The 17,777-nt window shown below is 22.2% G+C and overlaps 3 protein-coding genes across 5 annotated transcripts; 1 reads left to right on the top strand and 2 right to left on the bottom strand.

The window, feature by feature from the left end:
* Positions 1-782: 782 nt before the first annotated feature.
* LOC122720961 (fatty acyl-CoA reductase wat-like) lies at positions 783-4,664 on the bottom strand. Its single transcript, XM_043948113.1, has 9 exons — positions 4,566-4,664; positions 3,835-4,008; positions 2,951-3,044; positions 2,634-2,879; positions 2,408-2,553; positions 2,015-2,314; positions 1,511-1,792; positions 1,153-1,410; positions 783-1,075 (listed from the first exon to the last, which is right to left on the bottom strand). The coding sequence occupies exons 2-9, from the start codon at positions 3,993-3,995 to the stop codon at positions 967-969; spliced, it is 1,596 nt and encodes a 531-aa protein (XP_043804048.1). The 5' UTR covers positions 3,996-4,008; positions 4,566-4,664; the 3' UTR covers positions 783-966.
* A 1,361-nt stretch (positions 4,665-6,025) lies between these two features.
* Positions 6,026-13,366, bottom strand: LOC122720844 (WASH complex subunit 2). Its single transcript, XM_043947872.1, has 12 exons — positions 13,307-13,366; positions 13,078-13,206; positions 12,799-12,987; positions 12,573-12,730; positions 12,139-12,502; positions 11,902-12,031; positions 11,614-11,799; positions 11,248-11,546; positions 10,846-11,153; positions 7,913-9,369; positions 7,710-7,834; positions 6,026-7,622 (listed from the first exon to the last, which is right to left on the bottom strand). The coding sequence occupies exons 1-12, from the start codon at positions 13,307-13,309 to the stop codon at positions 6,138-6,140; spliced, it is 4,833 nt and encodes a 1,610-aa protein (XP_043803807.1). The 5' UTR covers positions 13,310-13,366; the 3' UTR covers positions 6,026-6,137.
* A 56-nt stretch (positions 13,367-13,422) lies between these two features.
* LOC122720925 (YY1-associated factor 2) lies at positions 13,423-16,476 on the top strand. Of its 3 annotated transcripts, none has more exons than XR_006347830.1 (6): positions 13,423-13,616; positions 13,918-14,472; positions 14,727-15,201; positions 15,339-15,699; positions 15,801-15,966; positions 16,044-16,476. XR_006347830.1 is itself a non-coding variant. In XM_043948024.1 (5 exons), the coding sequence occupies exons 3-4, from the start codon at positions 15,025-15,027 to the stop codon at positions 15,675-15,677; spliced, it is 516 nt and encodes a 171-aa protein (XP_043803959.1). In that variant the 5' UTR covers positions 13,423-13,616; positions 13,918-14,472; positions 14,727-15,024; the 3' UTR covers positions 15,678-15,699; positions 15,801-16,476. The 3 variants fall into 3 exon arrangements, 1 of the variants encoding a protein (XP_043803959.1); XR_006347831.1 differs by having other exon boundaries at positions 15,339-15,732; XM_043948024.1 differs by having other exon boundaries at positions 15,801-16,476.
* Positions 16,477-17,777: the final 1,301 nt, after the last annotated feature.

Below are 17,777 nucleotides of genomic sequence, written 5' to 3'. Positions count from 1 at the left end.
CATATGAATTTCATTTTCATGATTAAAATTTCAATTTTAATATGAAGTTGACATATATGCAATACAAGTTGACAAATTTCAATTCGATATATAAAATTTACAAATATTTAGTAAATATTTAAATTTTTAATTTATTTATTAAAATATTAAAATAATTAAAATAATATTTAAAATATTTTTTAATAAATTTATTTAATAATATTATAGATATTTCATATAAAATTGTAAATATAATTGACATTGTAATCAATACTTTAAAGTAGCATGCACAATAATATATGACAAAAACAAATAATAACTGATACATATGATATATAACTGATTTATATGATATATAAATAAATTATACAAAAAAGTTTTTAAAAAATTTTAAAAAATTTTAAAAAATTTTAAATTTCTTTATATTTACAATTTTATTTTATTTAAAATAATGATATAGACAAATTAATAATTGAAAATCGATAGATACTGAATCTAAGATTAAGTTGATTAAATATTTATTAAATTATAAAAATTTTAAAATAAAATATTAAAAAGGAATCGTAAATATAAAATTACAAAAATAATAAAAATTAATCAAATAACTTGAAAAGTTTCTGTATTTTTATAATTTCAAATCATTATATACATATGTGTATAATCATAATTTTATATAATTTTCAGTTTAATTCTATTCATAAATTATAAATAAAATAATATTCATATTTTTTTTATAAAATATGAACATATAAATATTTTCTTATTTACAAATTTTCAAATTTGTAACTAAACGTTAAAGCAACTTTATTTCAAAAATAGTCATGGTGATGACATCTATTATTCTTATAATGAAACGAATTTGATAATATCGTCATAATAGCGACATCTATTATCATTTTAACGAAAATTTCAACTGTTTCTAATAAGTATATGTAATAAAACAATTTTAAATGTGATTTATATAAAAAAAGTCCCTATTAATAAATATTAATGTGATAAAGGACAAAAAGACCAAAGAAAATTTATAAATGAAAACGCAATCCATAAAAATAATAGTATTATTGCCATATTAAATGTATAGAATGCAATACGTAATCTGCAACAGAAAAAAAATTTTATCAATCATATTTTATCAATAATAGTAAGTTTAACAAAATTTAAAATCAAATATACTTTTGATATTTTCTTTTTGCCTCATCTACTGTATCCATTGGATCATTTAATACGTAATAACGAAGACCTCTCACTCCTTGATAAAAGTATTCATTCCAATCTAGCATTTCTACATTGAAGCAAAAAATTTTTCGATCTGTAGAATTCATTTTTTGCCAAAGTTTTATAACATTTTTATTTTGAAATTTCCAATCATTTATTGAAAAATAATATATTACATTGCTAAATTTATGTATTTTTTTGTATGCATTTAATAATCTGAAAATATATATTTAACTATTATTATTAATTAATACACAATTATAGTATAATATAATATTTACTATTAAAGTTTATATTTTTTATACGAGATACATACATAGGTTTCCGACCAATGAGATAAATTACTATGTCAACAATAAGTGCTGGTATTGTATGAAAAAAGAAAGTATAAATTTTATGCATAAATAAATATCTGTTCAATGTAAGACTATAATACGAAATAGATTTTGCACTAGGTATTTCCATTCCATAAATTTCATTTATTTTCATTAATTCACCCCATGAAGTTCGATTTTGACAAGAAGATACACAATTATAAATTGGTATTCTTTCTTCATCAGAAAGATTAAAAACTTGATCTGATTTTATTGCAAGTTTTCTGTGAAATTAAATAATTATCACTTATATTAAAGTTTATACTTTTATTACATTTCATATAATTCTTTATTAATTCAAATGTCAATCAATTTGATTCATATTTATAATTTTTTTTAATTTAATTGATAGATTATTAATTTTTTTTATTTTATGAAATAATATTATTTGATAATTAAAATCATTTAGTTTTATAATTAATAAGAAATTATAATTAAAAGTTTACCTATTAACTGTATCCCAAGCAGAACAAATAATATTAGAAATAACGTAATCTGCTGGTATAATTTCAGCCACATTCTCTGATTTACAAGGTAATGTATGTAACAAACCTAGTGCACTTCCTATTATTACACCTGTAGCTCCATATATATTGTTTATCCATCCAGAAAGTGGCTCATTAAAAGTTGATGTAACAATACTAGGCCGTACAATACAAATTGGAAGATTACCACTATATTTCAATATCATATTTTCTCCTAATGCCTTAGAATAAACATATGTATTTGGCCATTTATCAAGTAATCTATAAAAAGTAAAAAAAAAATATGAAGTTTTTTATAATTATTTTTATATATAAAAAAATAAAAATTTTTAATATAATTAGAACAATATATACATGGGTGTAATTTGTTCAAGTTTTTTATCATCAAATATATTTAATAGTTCTAAGGCTTTATCTGCATCTATAGTATTTTTATAGTGTTTCTCATCAATAATATTTTCTGTACAAGGTGCAAATGCAGTAGATATATGCACGAAAACCTATAAATAGAATATTTTTTCAACTATTATTTATACACAATAATATAGATATCTTAAATAATAAAAAATATTGAATATACTTTGAAATTTGGAAGTTTTTGTGCAAATTTCAATAAAAATTTTGTACTTTTAACATTAATATTTATTGCAGTACGAAGTTTTTCTTCGAATCGGACAGTTGCAGCCACATGAAAAATAATGTTTACATTCATTAAAACATTTTTATCTTCCGATGACAATCCATAATCATCTTTTGTTGCATCACCTTCCAACATTATGATTTTTTCCAAAAAATTTTTTTGCTTATGTCTTAACTTGTCATATATCTAATAAAAATAATTTATAATTTATTGTCATTTAATTATTGTCATCTAGTCAAAGTTCTTATTTTACTTACTACTCCTTCAAAAGTTTTATGAAATCGTTCCAAAGCAGTTTTCCCTTTTTTCGATCTTACTATTATGTATATTTTTGCAATATCCGGACAACTTCTATAATATAATATAAATATAATATAAATATTATAAATATATTTAGAATAACTTATTGTGAGATATAATAGTTTATTACATGAAACAATTTTATTTACATAATAATATATAAATCATTAAATTATAGCATTTATTGCAACAATGTAATAAGTATTATAAATATTACTAGAAAAATAAAAAATTAATTTTATATAATTAAGTGTATTTATAATTTACATATATGTATATATGTATGATATTAAATAATTTATTATATATAAAATAAAATATTCTATTTGTATTTTACAATTTTTTCTCATTTTAATCTATTTTAATTCATCTTTTTAGCATATTTCTAAAAGTTGAATTCAAAATAATATGAAATAATTGAATTCAAAAATTGCTTGATTATTTTTATACATTATATTGTGTTATAATACATATATATATACATGTGTGTGTGTGTGTGTGTGTGTGTGTATTTAAATGTAATATTAATTATTAAACATTAAAATCTTTACATCTTTGAATCAATATGAATCAATTTGAAACATTTCTAAATAATTATTTAGAAATTGATAATACTTTATAAGATATAATTTTTAAAATTATCCAAATATAAATTAAGCAATGTAAATGATTAATTTTATATTTTTACTTTTATATTTTTGATTATTTTAAATAAATAATAATAATTAAATATATTAATAAATTTAAAAATTATTATTAATACTTTCATTTAAATATTAAAAAATTTAGATATTTAAAAAATTATTTAATTATTAAATTTAATATTACATAATTACAATACCTGAGTAATTTTTCAATGAGTAAACTTCCCAGAAATCCTGTTCCTCCTGTTATCAAAATATTAGTGTGAGCAAAAAATGTAGTTATTTCACTTTTTTCATTTTTCGTTGGTTCAGTAAAATCTATAATATCTTTTATATATTCGTTGCTATTTAAAGACATCTTGATGATTTATCTGTTAAAATTCATGTAATATATAATAATATATATAATAATTGAATATAATAATTATTCGAGAAAATTAAATAAAATCTTAAATAAATAATATATTGGATATTGGATACAAAAAATTATAAAACAATGAATATTTATCGAAAACAAATATTTTATTGAATGTTAATAGCGAATATAAAATATAATATAAATATCTATAAAATAATATATCAATAATTATATTATTTATTTAGTTTTATTAAATATATTTTTTTATTTTTATTATTTTTATTATAAAATAATAAGTGAACAATGAACAATAATAAAAATATATATATAAAATTTTAAATAATTATGGTTTTCAAAACAAAAAGTATTACTACTATTTTTCAATTTATATATTATATTTATATAAATAATATATTATTTTTTAATTAATTTTAGGCAAAATAATCAAATATTATTTGAATTATAATTTTGCTATTTGAATCCACATCCACGTTAATTTTATCAATTTTAATAATAAAAAAGATATCAATTTTAATATAAAAAAATATAATATTATTGTAATATACTTACGATAAATATTATAATACTTTAACTAAATATGAACGAGGTGAATTCGATGACATATGAATTTCAACTGCATATTCTAACTCTCTTGAGTGACTTTAAACATATAAAGATATACATTTTGTTAAATGACACATATATAAAAGAAATGATTTGATAATGATATGCAAATGAAAAAAAAATCACTCAACTTTTAACATTACAATAGCTGAATAAAAATTATATATACAATCATGATGTCATATGATTATATCGAAAGAATAATAACAAAAAATATAATTTGATATTATTAAATAATATCTTTCGTAATTAATATTCAAGAGAAGATAAATTTTCTCTGAAGTTAATAAAAAAATTTAAAAGATTTATATTTTTTTATTAAAAAAGCAAACATAAATTGAAAATTGATATTTTGTTAATTTTTATTTTTTTTTTTATATAAGATTAATTTTTCCATAAATTTGATAAATTTTAATAATAATATTATTTTTATATCATTTTCTTTATATATCTTATATTTCTTATTAATTTCTTATAATATTAAGTAAAGATAATTTTATTATTTTCTTTTAATCAAATAATTTTTCTTAATATAAGAATATTTATAGAAATAATATAAGATAATTATATTAACTATAACAACTATAAAATTTAACTATAACAACTATACTAACTAAAAATTTAGTGACTTTTCAAAAACTAAGCGATCATTATAATATGCATTCTTAAATACAACATTCGTAATACCGGATGTACCTTTGAACTGATCTTACTTAATGAAGTTGAATTGTTTACTGATTTGAATTCGATTGAGTAATATTTAAATAAAGTTATAATATTATTTTTAAAATAAAAAATAAAATTTCTACATACAATTCAAATTATATTTATTAGATTTATTTATTTTTACTAATACATGCTTTATAGAGAATGCAATATATACATTATCGCGAATACTATTTTATTATCAACAAATGAAATATATATATATATATATATTTATATTATATATATATATAAGATACACTATATATAAATATTACAGAAAATATATTTATCATACGTAATAAAATATTACTTACAAATTAATTATGCAAAAAAATTGTAAAACAATATAATAATAAATCAAATATTAATCATTATTTTGCGTATATAATATTTTGTCATTCGTTGTACTTGATACTTAAAATATTTCTATTTTATGATTTTAATATTTTTACAATTTCTATTTCGAACCAAATTAAAAAAATATTTGCAGAAATATAAGTTAAAAATTATAATATATTTTGTAATTTTTTCCATATAAAGAATAAATAAAAACAAATACGTATATAATTGTATACAATTAAATTTTTTTTATCATTTTTGTAATCATTTTTAACGCGCAGCGTTATAATTTTATTTTATACATACTTAATTTATCGACTTGATTTTCAATTATTTGATAAATGTACAATTTAGGATATAATATATAATTTCAATTCTAATATTAAATTAAATTTTAATTTCAAATAAATTTGTAAAATGTATATATTAAACAAATATAAATAATATATATTATTTCAAAATAAAATATGTTTAATCATCTAACAGAACACTCAAAGGATCCTCTCTAATTTTTTCAGCTGTTTTTTTCAAATCTCTTGTTATTGTTTTTTTAACAGTTGATCGGATCTCCACTGATTTAATCGATTCGCCCGTAAGTTTTTTACCGAATATATTATCATCGTCGTCATCATCATCAGAAAGAAATAGAGATTTTGATGTGCCAGCAATTTTCTTCGAAACTGATATTTTAGTTAAAATATCGTCTTCTCCACTTGACTGATCAGCAAAAATGTCCGTAATATGTGAAGTCTTCACAGGTTCGGTAATGCTTGTATATATATCATTTTTCTTTGATTGCTCTTGAATACTTTCAGAATCTAATTTCTGTGTTTGGTCAAGTGGCTCAGAAAATAAATTTGTATCAGTGTTATCATCATCAAATATATTTATTTTCTTTTCAGACTGTTCCACAGAATGTTTTCTTTCAGATTCAGTATCTATCGATTTCTTTATAACAGAACCAAATAAGGTATTATCTTCATCTTCTTCATCGAACAAATTAATTTTCGTATCCTTTAAAGTCTTTTTTACAGATTTAGTTAAAGTTATCGAAAACAGATCATTTTCTGTATCATCGGTAAATAAACCCAAGATTGGTTTTTTTGCAGTTTGTTCTTCAATTAATTTTTTTGTGCCACTAGAGAACAAACTATCATCTTCAGAAAATAATAAATTTTTTCCCTTTTCGGGAGATGGTGTTTTTGTGACGAAAGCAAATAACTGACTGGGATCTTTCAGCGGATCGTGACTATCATCTCGCAATGGATCAATCATTTCTTTTGATTCATCTTCAACTTTAGCATTCTCTGATTTGGATTCCTTTTTATTTAAGTGTGAAATTATGGAATTTATATTAGAAGTGGTACCAGATGTAAATAATGTACTACTTTGTTCCATCTCTTCTACAGTTTTTCTTGTTTCTGTCTCTACATCATCGATTTGTTTAATATGTGTATCTTTCAATACTTTGAAGATAACAGGTGGCTTTTTAGAAACAACTTTTTCAACCGGAGAGAGAATAGGTGCTCTACCAAATAGCATATCTTCTTTCTGTGGGTCTTCTGGTAAATCTGGTGGCACATCAAATAAGTCTTCTTCATCTGTAGATGGAGATAATAAAGTATTTTTGTTAGCACTCATTGAGCTTTCCTTACTTATGCTACCAAGTTCAGACTTATCATCCGCAGATAAGAAAATGTTACTTTCAGGGGTTCGATAAAAATTATCATTATTTGAATGATCAAAAATGGTAGTAGTAGGATGTGCGACACTAATATTTGTAACTGTAGAAATCTCTTTATTGAAGGTACTTGGCGATTGATTAATCTGGCTCTCATCTTGTGAATTGCTTTCAAGAGCATCTATAGTATCAAAATCGATTCCGCTTTGCCTGATGGCGGATTTTCGTGCATGTCTACTTTGTGGTCGGCGTTTCGCTTGTATTCTAACTCGTGTCTGAAAAATCATAAAAAATTGAAAATAATTAATAGAATTGTTTTTTTTTTTCAAAACATGTATTATATTTTGATAATAATATTTTACCTTCGAAGCAGTAGTAGATAATGTTTCTACTTGTACTGGCTCATCAAAACTGATCGCATTTTCTACATTACTTTCATCTGAAATTGTTGATTGCTGAGATTGCTTCTGAGTAGTAATACTATCCTCTGCAAAATTGATCAATTTAATCAAATTAATTATTAAATGCAAAATATAAAAAAATTGAATATATATATATATATTACCTGATACACTTAATGGCGAATTATGACCTTGTGTACTAATACATCCGCCATCATCACTATCTCTATCTCCTGCATTATCTTCTTCATCCGTTTTTTCTTTGCTTTTTCGCCATACTGGTGGTGTATCCATGGGTGAAATTATTTTCAAATCCCCCATTTTTCCCATTAAGTTTTTTATTTTACCAGAAACCATTCGTTTTGTTTGATTATTTTTATCAGGCGATGATGATGTGGCAGTTGTATGTATATCTAAAGATTTTGGAGGATTCATTTTTAATTCATTTTCAATATTTTGTATAGATTCGCTTTCCTGAGAATTACTAATTGGATGTAGATCTTTTTTTATATCCTTGGGCATGGTAACAGAAACATTTGATTCTTCAGATTTTACAAAGGTATCAGAATTATTTGATACTTTAATATCCTTAGCAGAATCTTCTTTAATATTTTTTGTTATTTCCAAAGTTTTATGTTCATCCTCTTTTGTTTTTTCTGTTATTACATTTTTAGTACTGAACAAATCATCATAGTCATCATCCTCAAAAATCAACCCATGTGATCCAATAGTAGTAGAAAACAATCCATTGCTCGAAAGAATATTACTACTCTTATTTTCACTTTTTTCAACTTTCTGATCCACGATATCTATTCCGGACGCAGCCATTTCTGGTGGTTCTTTATCATTCTCTTTCTTTTTATCAATCGGTTTTTTTATAGAAAACAAATCATTTTCATAATCGTCATTAAAAATATCAGATTTATTTATAATTTCACTTTTAATAGATTTCACACTTTTAATTGAGAATAAATCGTTATCTTCGATATCATTATCAAACAAGCTGATTTCCTTCGATTTAGCAACATTCTGACTTTTTTCCAACCCGTTACTTTTCGTTATTGTATTTCGAATACTATTTGTGAACAAATCATCATTGGGAATGTCCAAAAACTTTTTATTAGAAGCATTATTTTCCTCTTTGGTTATCGGTTTTGCTATTATACCAAATATATCAACATCTGGCGAATCCTTATTATCGAATATGTTGATTTCTTCGTCAAAAAGACCTCTTCGTTGCGTGGACTTGATCTTGTCGGAATACTGAGATGTAGTTAATAAGTCACTGCTTCTTTGTGACCTTGAACCCGAACTGGTTGTCGAAAATAATTCATCACCAGAATCGGAATCGTCAAATAATGAAGGTATTTTCGATTTCGGCAGTTTTGAATCTGCTTTTGGTAGCGGAGGTGGACCAAACAAATCCTCATTTTCGAACACATCGTCCTGTCGTATAGATGATATATCCTCGATAGACTCCACCTGAGGTGGATTATTCGTCGTGTTTGAGATCGAAGTTACAGGATTATGTGTACGTGCAGTAAAGAGACTATCACTAGTAATTCGTTCCCGATAAATTTCTTCTGACTTTAAACGCGTTGATGACATCCGAGGCTCGATACTGTAACAAAGTCGTAAAAATTAGAATAAGAATATGAAATACCATATTAAAACAAAATATGTTAGTGAATTTCTTTCCATTCTTTTTTATTTTTTTCTTTGTTTGCTTTGATTTTAAAAATGGTTTGCTTTCTATTTCTCATTTAGTACAATCATTTTTTTTTTCTGTTAAGAAACACAGTATATACCGAAAATAAAAGTTTCGTTCTTAAAAATATATTTTTAAATTATGAAAGAAAAGAAAGATAAAAAAAATTTGTTTCATGTTAATACAATATGTTAATAAAATATACATATAAAATATACATGAATACATGATTGCAATGAATAAGGAAATATTTAAATAAAATTTTACAATATATAATAAAATTATTAATAACTTGCATCACAAAACAAACATGTACAGTAACTCTCACTTAATGTGATAATTTATATGATATATGATTCAATTTCTATTGACTATATAATAAGAGAAAATAATATGAAAAAATAATAAGAGAAAATATTCCATGAACATAAACATTCCATAAACATGCAAAATTTAATTCTAAAAATCAATTTTCAAGAAAATTTAAAAATTTCTATAAATTAAATTTAATATATTTTTATGAATAGAAAATTGCAAACAAATGAATAGATTTTTCAATAAACAATTATAAATGATTTGATTTTAAATTATTTAAAAATTATTTTTTATATAATGATTTAAAAAAATATTAATGATTTAAAATATATAAATTATATCATATGTACATAAAATTACTCATTATTCTCTATTTTTTTAAAAAATACAAATTGTCTAATATTTTAATAACAAAACTGTCTAATATTTTAGTAACAAAAAAATAAAAATATATAAATATTTAAATATACTCAAATAACAATATTATATAGAAATTATTTATACAAATTGGAAAACTGTTATTTATAGAGTAATGATAGAAATATTAAAAATAATATTAAGTATAAATAATAGATTATCATCGGCGATATATTACTTACTATATATATATATATTACTTACTTGATTATAATTGAAAATAAATATAATTAAAGAAAATGTTGTATGCAGAATATATGCATATAACATATTAGTTAGAAATGAGATACAAGCAAACTAAAGGAGCTTGCCTTGAGCTCGCGCATGTACTTGATATAATCATTGCAATGTAATGAGGGATGACTAATGTTTGGATCATCAATTCAATGATACATAACATACATATTCGTTTTTTATGCATACAAAAATAAAAAGAGAAAGATAATATAAATTTTGTAAAATAAAATTTATCAAATATGACTAAATAAAATAGTAATATTAATTTTTAATAAGTAATATTATAATTCATAATCTATATCTGATTTATTTTTATTATTGTATACATGATATATATGATTTATGTGATGATTTATTAATTTACTTAATCTTACCTAATATATAATCTTATGTAATAGTAGTAATAAGATTAATACTTACTCAATGCTTGAACCACCTGTATTATTAATACTTGGTGGATAAATCGATATTCCGCTACTATAGTTACTTTCATTAAACATGGCTGAATTTTCTATGTTATTCACAATAAATTCATTAATATTATCGTTCGAAACAATATTCCGTGAATGATTATGTACTGATTCGTTGTTAATATTATTTTCATAATTTGCTGATGTATTACTTCCAGAAGATCCGGATGAGTGATTTCGCAATATTCTATTTGATAACTTATTCTCAACATTTGAAGTTAAACTACTTCCAGATATTGATATTCCTTCTATTGATTTCTAAAATATCGTACAAAATATTAATTTTATAATTTCATTAAAAAATTTATAAATAAAATACATATTATTAATGATAATTATTTTGTGACCTTACTTTTTTATTTGGCTCTTGGTTTTTAGATGGTCCAAAAAGATCAACAATATCTTCATCATCGCTAAATAAATTATTAGTATTTACGGCAGTTTCAGGTGTACTTGTAGCCACGTTACTAATTACTCTTGGTGCAACAGTCTCTAAACATTTTTTTTGCATATTTTCTGTATTTAATTGATTATTATTATTATTAGAATATTTATTTTTTGTAATTATTTTTGTTATATTTTTCGGCGAGAAAATATCATCGGGTTCAGTATCAGCAAAAAGATCATCTATTGCAGATTTAGGTTTTGTCGCTAAAAATATAGATTTTTCTTAAACATCTTAAAGACAAAATATATAAATTGCAAAAAAAGAACTTACAAATAGTACTAATAGGAGGTGGTACATCAATGCTAGCAGGTATAATATTTTTGCATGATTTAATATATCTTTCTTTTGATAAATTTTCAATAGATTGATCATTTAAATATCCTTTGTTTCCACTAAATATAATTCTAGATTTATCATTTAAAATGTTCTCATCTTCCTCTGGTGTAAATAAATCATCTAATAAAGAAAATAGATAGATAAAGATAGATTAGATAAATTAGATTAAATAGGTAGATTAAATATCAATAAAAAAAATATAAATTAAATTTATACATTTACCTTTAAATCGATTTATTGATGCCTCATTTTTTTCATTTACAATACCTGGTTTTTGAGCCTGTCGAACTGTACCTAATCGTTTAGCTAATTCTTCTGCAAAATTTGGTGTTATATTGTTTGGTAATGATGTCTAAAATATAATATGAATAATTTATAACATTATAACATATACAATAACAAATCATTTATAAAAATGTATATTAAAAAAAAAAAATAAATAAAAAAAAAGTATAAAACCTTTGAAACATTATCATTAGGAGTAATTGATTCAGGAACAGAATCTATATTATTTTGACTAACTGCATCTATTTTTTCATTGCTTATATATGCTATATCATTTCTTTTACTATAATCTGATCCATTCAAAGAAGGTAATAATCCAACTATGTTAGTTTTTGGTATAGTATTCATACTAAAATCTTTAAATGTTGTTGTGGCATCATCTTCATTTTCTGATTCTTCTTCTTCTTCATCTATTTGTTCAGATTCACTACTACTACTACTTTCTAAACCAATTTTATTTGAATTTTTCCATTTTTCAGAACCAATAACATAAGGCAAAGCTCGATCTTGATATGGATCATTTGGCCCCAATACAACACTGTAATTAAATTATAATTTAAGTGTAACTTGAGAAATTATTTTAATAATGAAAATTACATAACATTTACCTTAATACTACTTTATTGTCTTCTTCTTCACTATCACTATCACTGTCAACAAATTCCATTTCCTTATATTTTTCATACATTATATTTAGGCCTTGTTTTACAGTTTCACTCACATTAGCTATAAGATCTGCATCTACAGAATCTTGATCTTTATATTGCTATAAAGTTTAGTAAAATAATGATTAAAAAGAATTATAATAAGTTAAATCTTAAAATATTTAACTACCTCAATTGATGTTTCTACTTGTTCTCCAATCTCTATATTATCTTCTTGTACACGACTCTCAATAAATTGAGTATTAGCTAAAGCTAAAGATGTATTGGTAACATTATCAATAAATATTGCTGTTTCATTTAGTTGAGTTGTTAATGAATCCAAAATTTCTTGTGTTTTATTTGCTCTTGATATTACATTCTAAAAATATCATTAATAAATGTAAATTTTTCATGTATAATTTTAAATTATAAAAAAATTATGTAACAAAAGAATAAAATTAATTCATACATCAGAAAATTGTTGAAGATGTTTAAGAAGTCCTGCATCACCTGCTAGACTCCATTCTCTTCTTTTTTTTCGCATTTCTTCTGTAGTCCATGGATGATCCCATGATTTATCCATTTCATTTGATATGTCCTAATATATTTTTATAAGTATAATAATATTTTTATTATATGTATTTAATACATATTTTATTAAATATTTATTAAATTTAACAAGGAAGAAAAATTTATACCATATTAATTTCTTTCCATGTGGAACAAATAACAGTAATCTTTATTATTGTTTATATTTTTTAACCTTGAAACTTGTTTTAAATTTTTTAACTGATAAATAATTATCAACATACCATCTAGTTTAATTTAATATAACTATTACTTTTCTTTATAAATACATTTACGAAGAATATATACGTTGCATTATATTTTATCAAACTTAGTGAGGGGGAAAAAAACACCCATTTAACAGTTGGAATTATCAAGTATCGAATACTGTCACATCTATGATTTAATTCTTGTTTTAAGAGAAAACTTTCAGGAATGTATGTAAGTTAAACCAAGCCTATGAGTTTTTTTTACTTGTTATTGTTAAAAGAATATTTATATATTAAATAAAACTCTACAAAAATATTTTATATAACAAAAAATTAAAAAATTTTTATGTAAATTTTTTTTTTAACATATAGTATTTATTTTTAAAGTTATAAATTATAATTTTATATTATCATTCAAAATAATATTTATATAATAATCTTTTGTTATTATATTTTTTTTTGTATCATATTATTTAAAAATTTTATATAAATATAACAAAATACATTAACATGTATTAAATTTTATGTAACAGAATAAATAGAAAGGGGTCTTTCTATTACGATATACAATACTGGTATATACAATGTTGCCAAACCGAACAGTATTTTGGTCCGCATTCAACATTCCGCTGTTCGACCTATAGAGAAACAGTACTGTGGATTGTTTGTCAATATCTTGGAGTTAGTTGATTTTTACCAACATTTATATGTAAAGCAATTGTTTTACAATGACACAAAAAATCAAAAAAATATCCTGATTATAAACGTATCAGAGTGTTTTGTGTATGTATAAAAAACATACTGATAAAATAATACTGACAAAAAGAACATCATATATGTAGTATAATGCTACTTTTATATGCAAGTGAGGAATTCCATCTGTTTCGTTAGAAAAAAGATTGTTTGAAATTTTTACATTATAAAAAATATTTAGACTTTTCATAATTAAGATTTTATTAATTATACATTATCATGGATATTTAATACAAATATCTGTTTTATAAGTGAAAAAGTAAAAATTTGTAATATAACAAAAAAAGACGGATAACCCTTATTATATAAAAAGTTCCATAAATTGGTACTTATCGGTAAGTAATTAAAAATATAACATTTTAGATTAATTTATAAAAAAATTTTTTTATAAATTTATAAAAAAAATTATAAATTAAATCGATTTAATTTTTTAAACAATATAATATACATATAATATACACGTACGCACTATGTTAATACTATAAAATTATTTATTATATGAAAAATAACAAATTCATAATATTTGTTAAACCTTAAAAGAAATCATTTGTTATATCATAATAAGAAATATAAATTTTGTTTGTTTTAGATACATTTTTAAAGATGTACCTCAGAATGTCACAACAAAGAGATATAGATGGTTTATATAATAAAAATGAATACATCCGACAATTGTGTATCTTGTTTAGTTGATGCACAGAATATTCTCTTAGGCAATTGTCTATTTTCTTTATTGCATATCTTTATTCTTGCTCTTTTGGAGCAATCTCATTGTCATAAAGTATCCAGTGTTCATAAAATCACTTTTAATGAGGCTGAAAGCACGTATAGGAAGGCAAACTCTCTTTTGAGAAGTTACAGTGTTCTACAACTGACTTTCATGAACAATGAACCATTCGGGAAGTGGAAAACGTCAGGCGAAGGTTTTGGAAGAAAACTATTGGGACTGCAGTGTCTGCACGTATAGAAATACCGCAGAAGCATTTAAGTGCCTCATGTGTGACGTCCGTAAAGGAACTTCTACGCGGAAACCCCGCATTAATCCCCAACTTGTAGCACAACAGGTTATATTGTAATATAATATTAATAATATATATATATAATTTTACTATAATCTTTCTATTTATCATAAATGCAATATATAATAAGATTATAATATATATTAAAAAATATAATTTTATTAATGTTACTTTATATGTAGGTTGCACAGCAACAATACGTACCACTTTTAAAACCAGGAAAAAAGGAAGGTGGAAGTGGAGGTAGTACAACTAGTAGTGGTAAAGAAAAAGATCGTAAATTGGACAAACCAAGACGTAAAAATAGGCATCCACCCCGTCTCAAAAATATAGATCGTAGTACAGCCCAGACCAATGAAGTGACAGTAAATAATGTTACTGTCGTTATTACAGAATATAAGCCCAAAGTGAAAAAAAGTTCAGATCAATCTGGTTTATCTAGCAGTGCTTCTTCTGAAAATGGAAGTCAGCATGATTCTAATCAAGACTCTAGAAGTCTGGATATAGGAACAGATGCTTAGCTCAGTGCTATATCACATATGTGTATGAATTAATCTAATTAATATATTATATAATGTATGTCACTCTTTATGGACTATGGTCCATTATGTAGACAAAAACAACCATTTGTCTATATGTTACAGGTTACATAACATTCAATGAGGTCAGATGTTTTATGCTATCAGTGGAATCATTGAATTATGTCTTCAATATAATCTAAGAAATATGTCATATAATGTTGCTACATACTGACATCAAAATTGTCTGTTTCAATGACAGTAATCTTGACATCTAAAAGCAACAACAAAAGTTAGTTATATTTAAACTTATTTATTTTGTAAATTTATAATCTAAATTGATATTTAATATCTAATTGAACATTTTAGATAATTTTATTTATGCAACTTTGGATATTACTTATTCTACTTAATATTATATATATTGACTGTAAAAATGCATTATATGCCTTAATATGGCAAATGGAATTTGATACATTCATTGTTGACATAACAATGTCCACGTGACTTTCATTGAATCTATAACACCACTGCCAGAAAGCATGTTGTAAGATTATTGTTAATTAGAATATTTTAACGAACTCATTTATGTATAATATGAGGTATTTAACTTGTTTATTTAATAATGACTATGACAGAGAATTAAAAAACTGGCATTGGTACGTATATACCTTGATCCCATTCCAAAATTATCTATAAATTTGATCTGTTCCAAGCTTTATATTTTAATAGCAATTAATTTCACTAATGCAAAAATCTTTAATTTAAATATATCTATACATAAAAAAATATACAATTAAATTACATAACATAGTACATAATATAAATTGAAATAGATATCATATGGTTCAATATTATATATTTTAGATAATATTTGAGTTTGTAACAAAGAATTTCATTAATTTTCATTGCTCACAATTTTCATTATGTTAAAACACAACAAATATAATTTTTATGTACTTCTTTATTGCCCACATTTTAATAGTTCTAGGATATATAGATCGAATATAATATTAATAGAAAATATTTGACCAATTTACTACGATATATTAATTTTTTTCCATAGTAAAATTATAAAAATTGAAATATTAACTATAAAAGACTATTTTTCTTTTGAATTTACAGCAGAGCATAAAAGCTACAAAGCTAGCTCATATTAGTAACTGCCCAATCACTTATAACTGTGATTTATAATTCTTTTTATATTTATTTTTACATATTTTATGTTACCAGGTAAGAAATAGCATTATCAAATTAACTCAGAAAAAATTTATTATGACTACAAGGACCATAAACAATTTGATTATTTCATGTATGAAATATTAACATGCTATAAAATCAATTCTTTTTCAATTCATGTAAAATATTTGTATGCTAGTTAGATTGAAATATAAAATGTAATTTGTCATTGAAGTTAATATTCTTTATTATAAACATGAAAGTAAGTGATACTTTTACAACCATTTATACATACAATTATTCAAGTACCAAAAAAAAATTACATAATTATGCAATATTAAAAAAATTTATAATATGAAATAATGAATTTTTAGTTTTTTAAAAACCACCAATTTTATAAAATTTGTAAAATAAATATCAAATTTTCGTTATAAATAGAAAGAAATTCTAATTTTTTATGTTCACAATTATATATTTAAAATATTTAAAATATTTTAATTTTAATATTTAGATTAAAAATGAAAAAGTTGGTAATATACTTTAAATTATATTATATTACATCAATATAATGTATTCTTAATCATTTTATTAAATAATCAATTTAATTAAATATATTTTATTATATTTAATATATATATATAATGTATAATTTGAAAATTTATATTTTCAAATATTGTTCATTGATTTAAAAACAAACAAATTTTAAATAATTTAATAATATTTCTTATATTTTTCTGATATTGATGCATATAAATCAAAAATTTGTATCAATTGTCTTAAATGTGTAACAAATATGTTAAAATATAATTGGATTTGTGTGCTGTAAATTATCAGAACAAAATTACTATGTTGTACAAATGTCAAATTGTAAAACTTTCGAAAAATACTGTTGAAATTAATATTATATTATTACAAGAAAAAATA

This window comes from Apis laboriosa, unplaced genomic scaffold (genome assembly GCF_014066325.1).
Source record: "Apis laboriosa isolate Shangri-la unplaced genomic scaffold, ASM1406632v1 scaffold13_cov153, whole genome shotgun sequence".
Lineage (NCBI taxonomy): Eukaryota > Metazoa > Arthropoda > Insecta > Hymenoptera > Apidae > Apis > Apis laboriosa.
The sequence above is the reverse complement of the archived record's forward strand: the minus strand, read 5'-3'. Positions and strand labels throughout refer to the sequence as shown.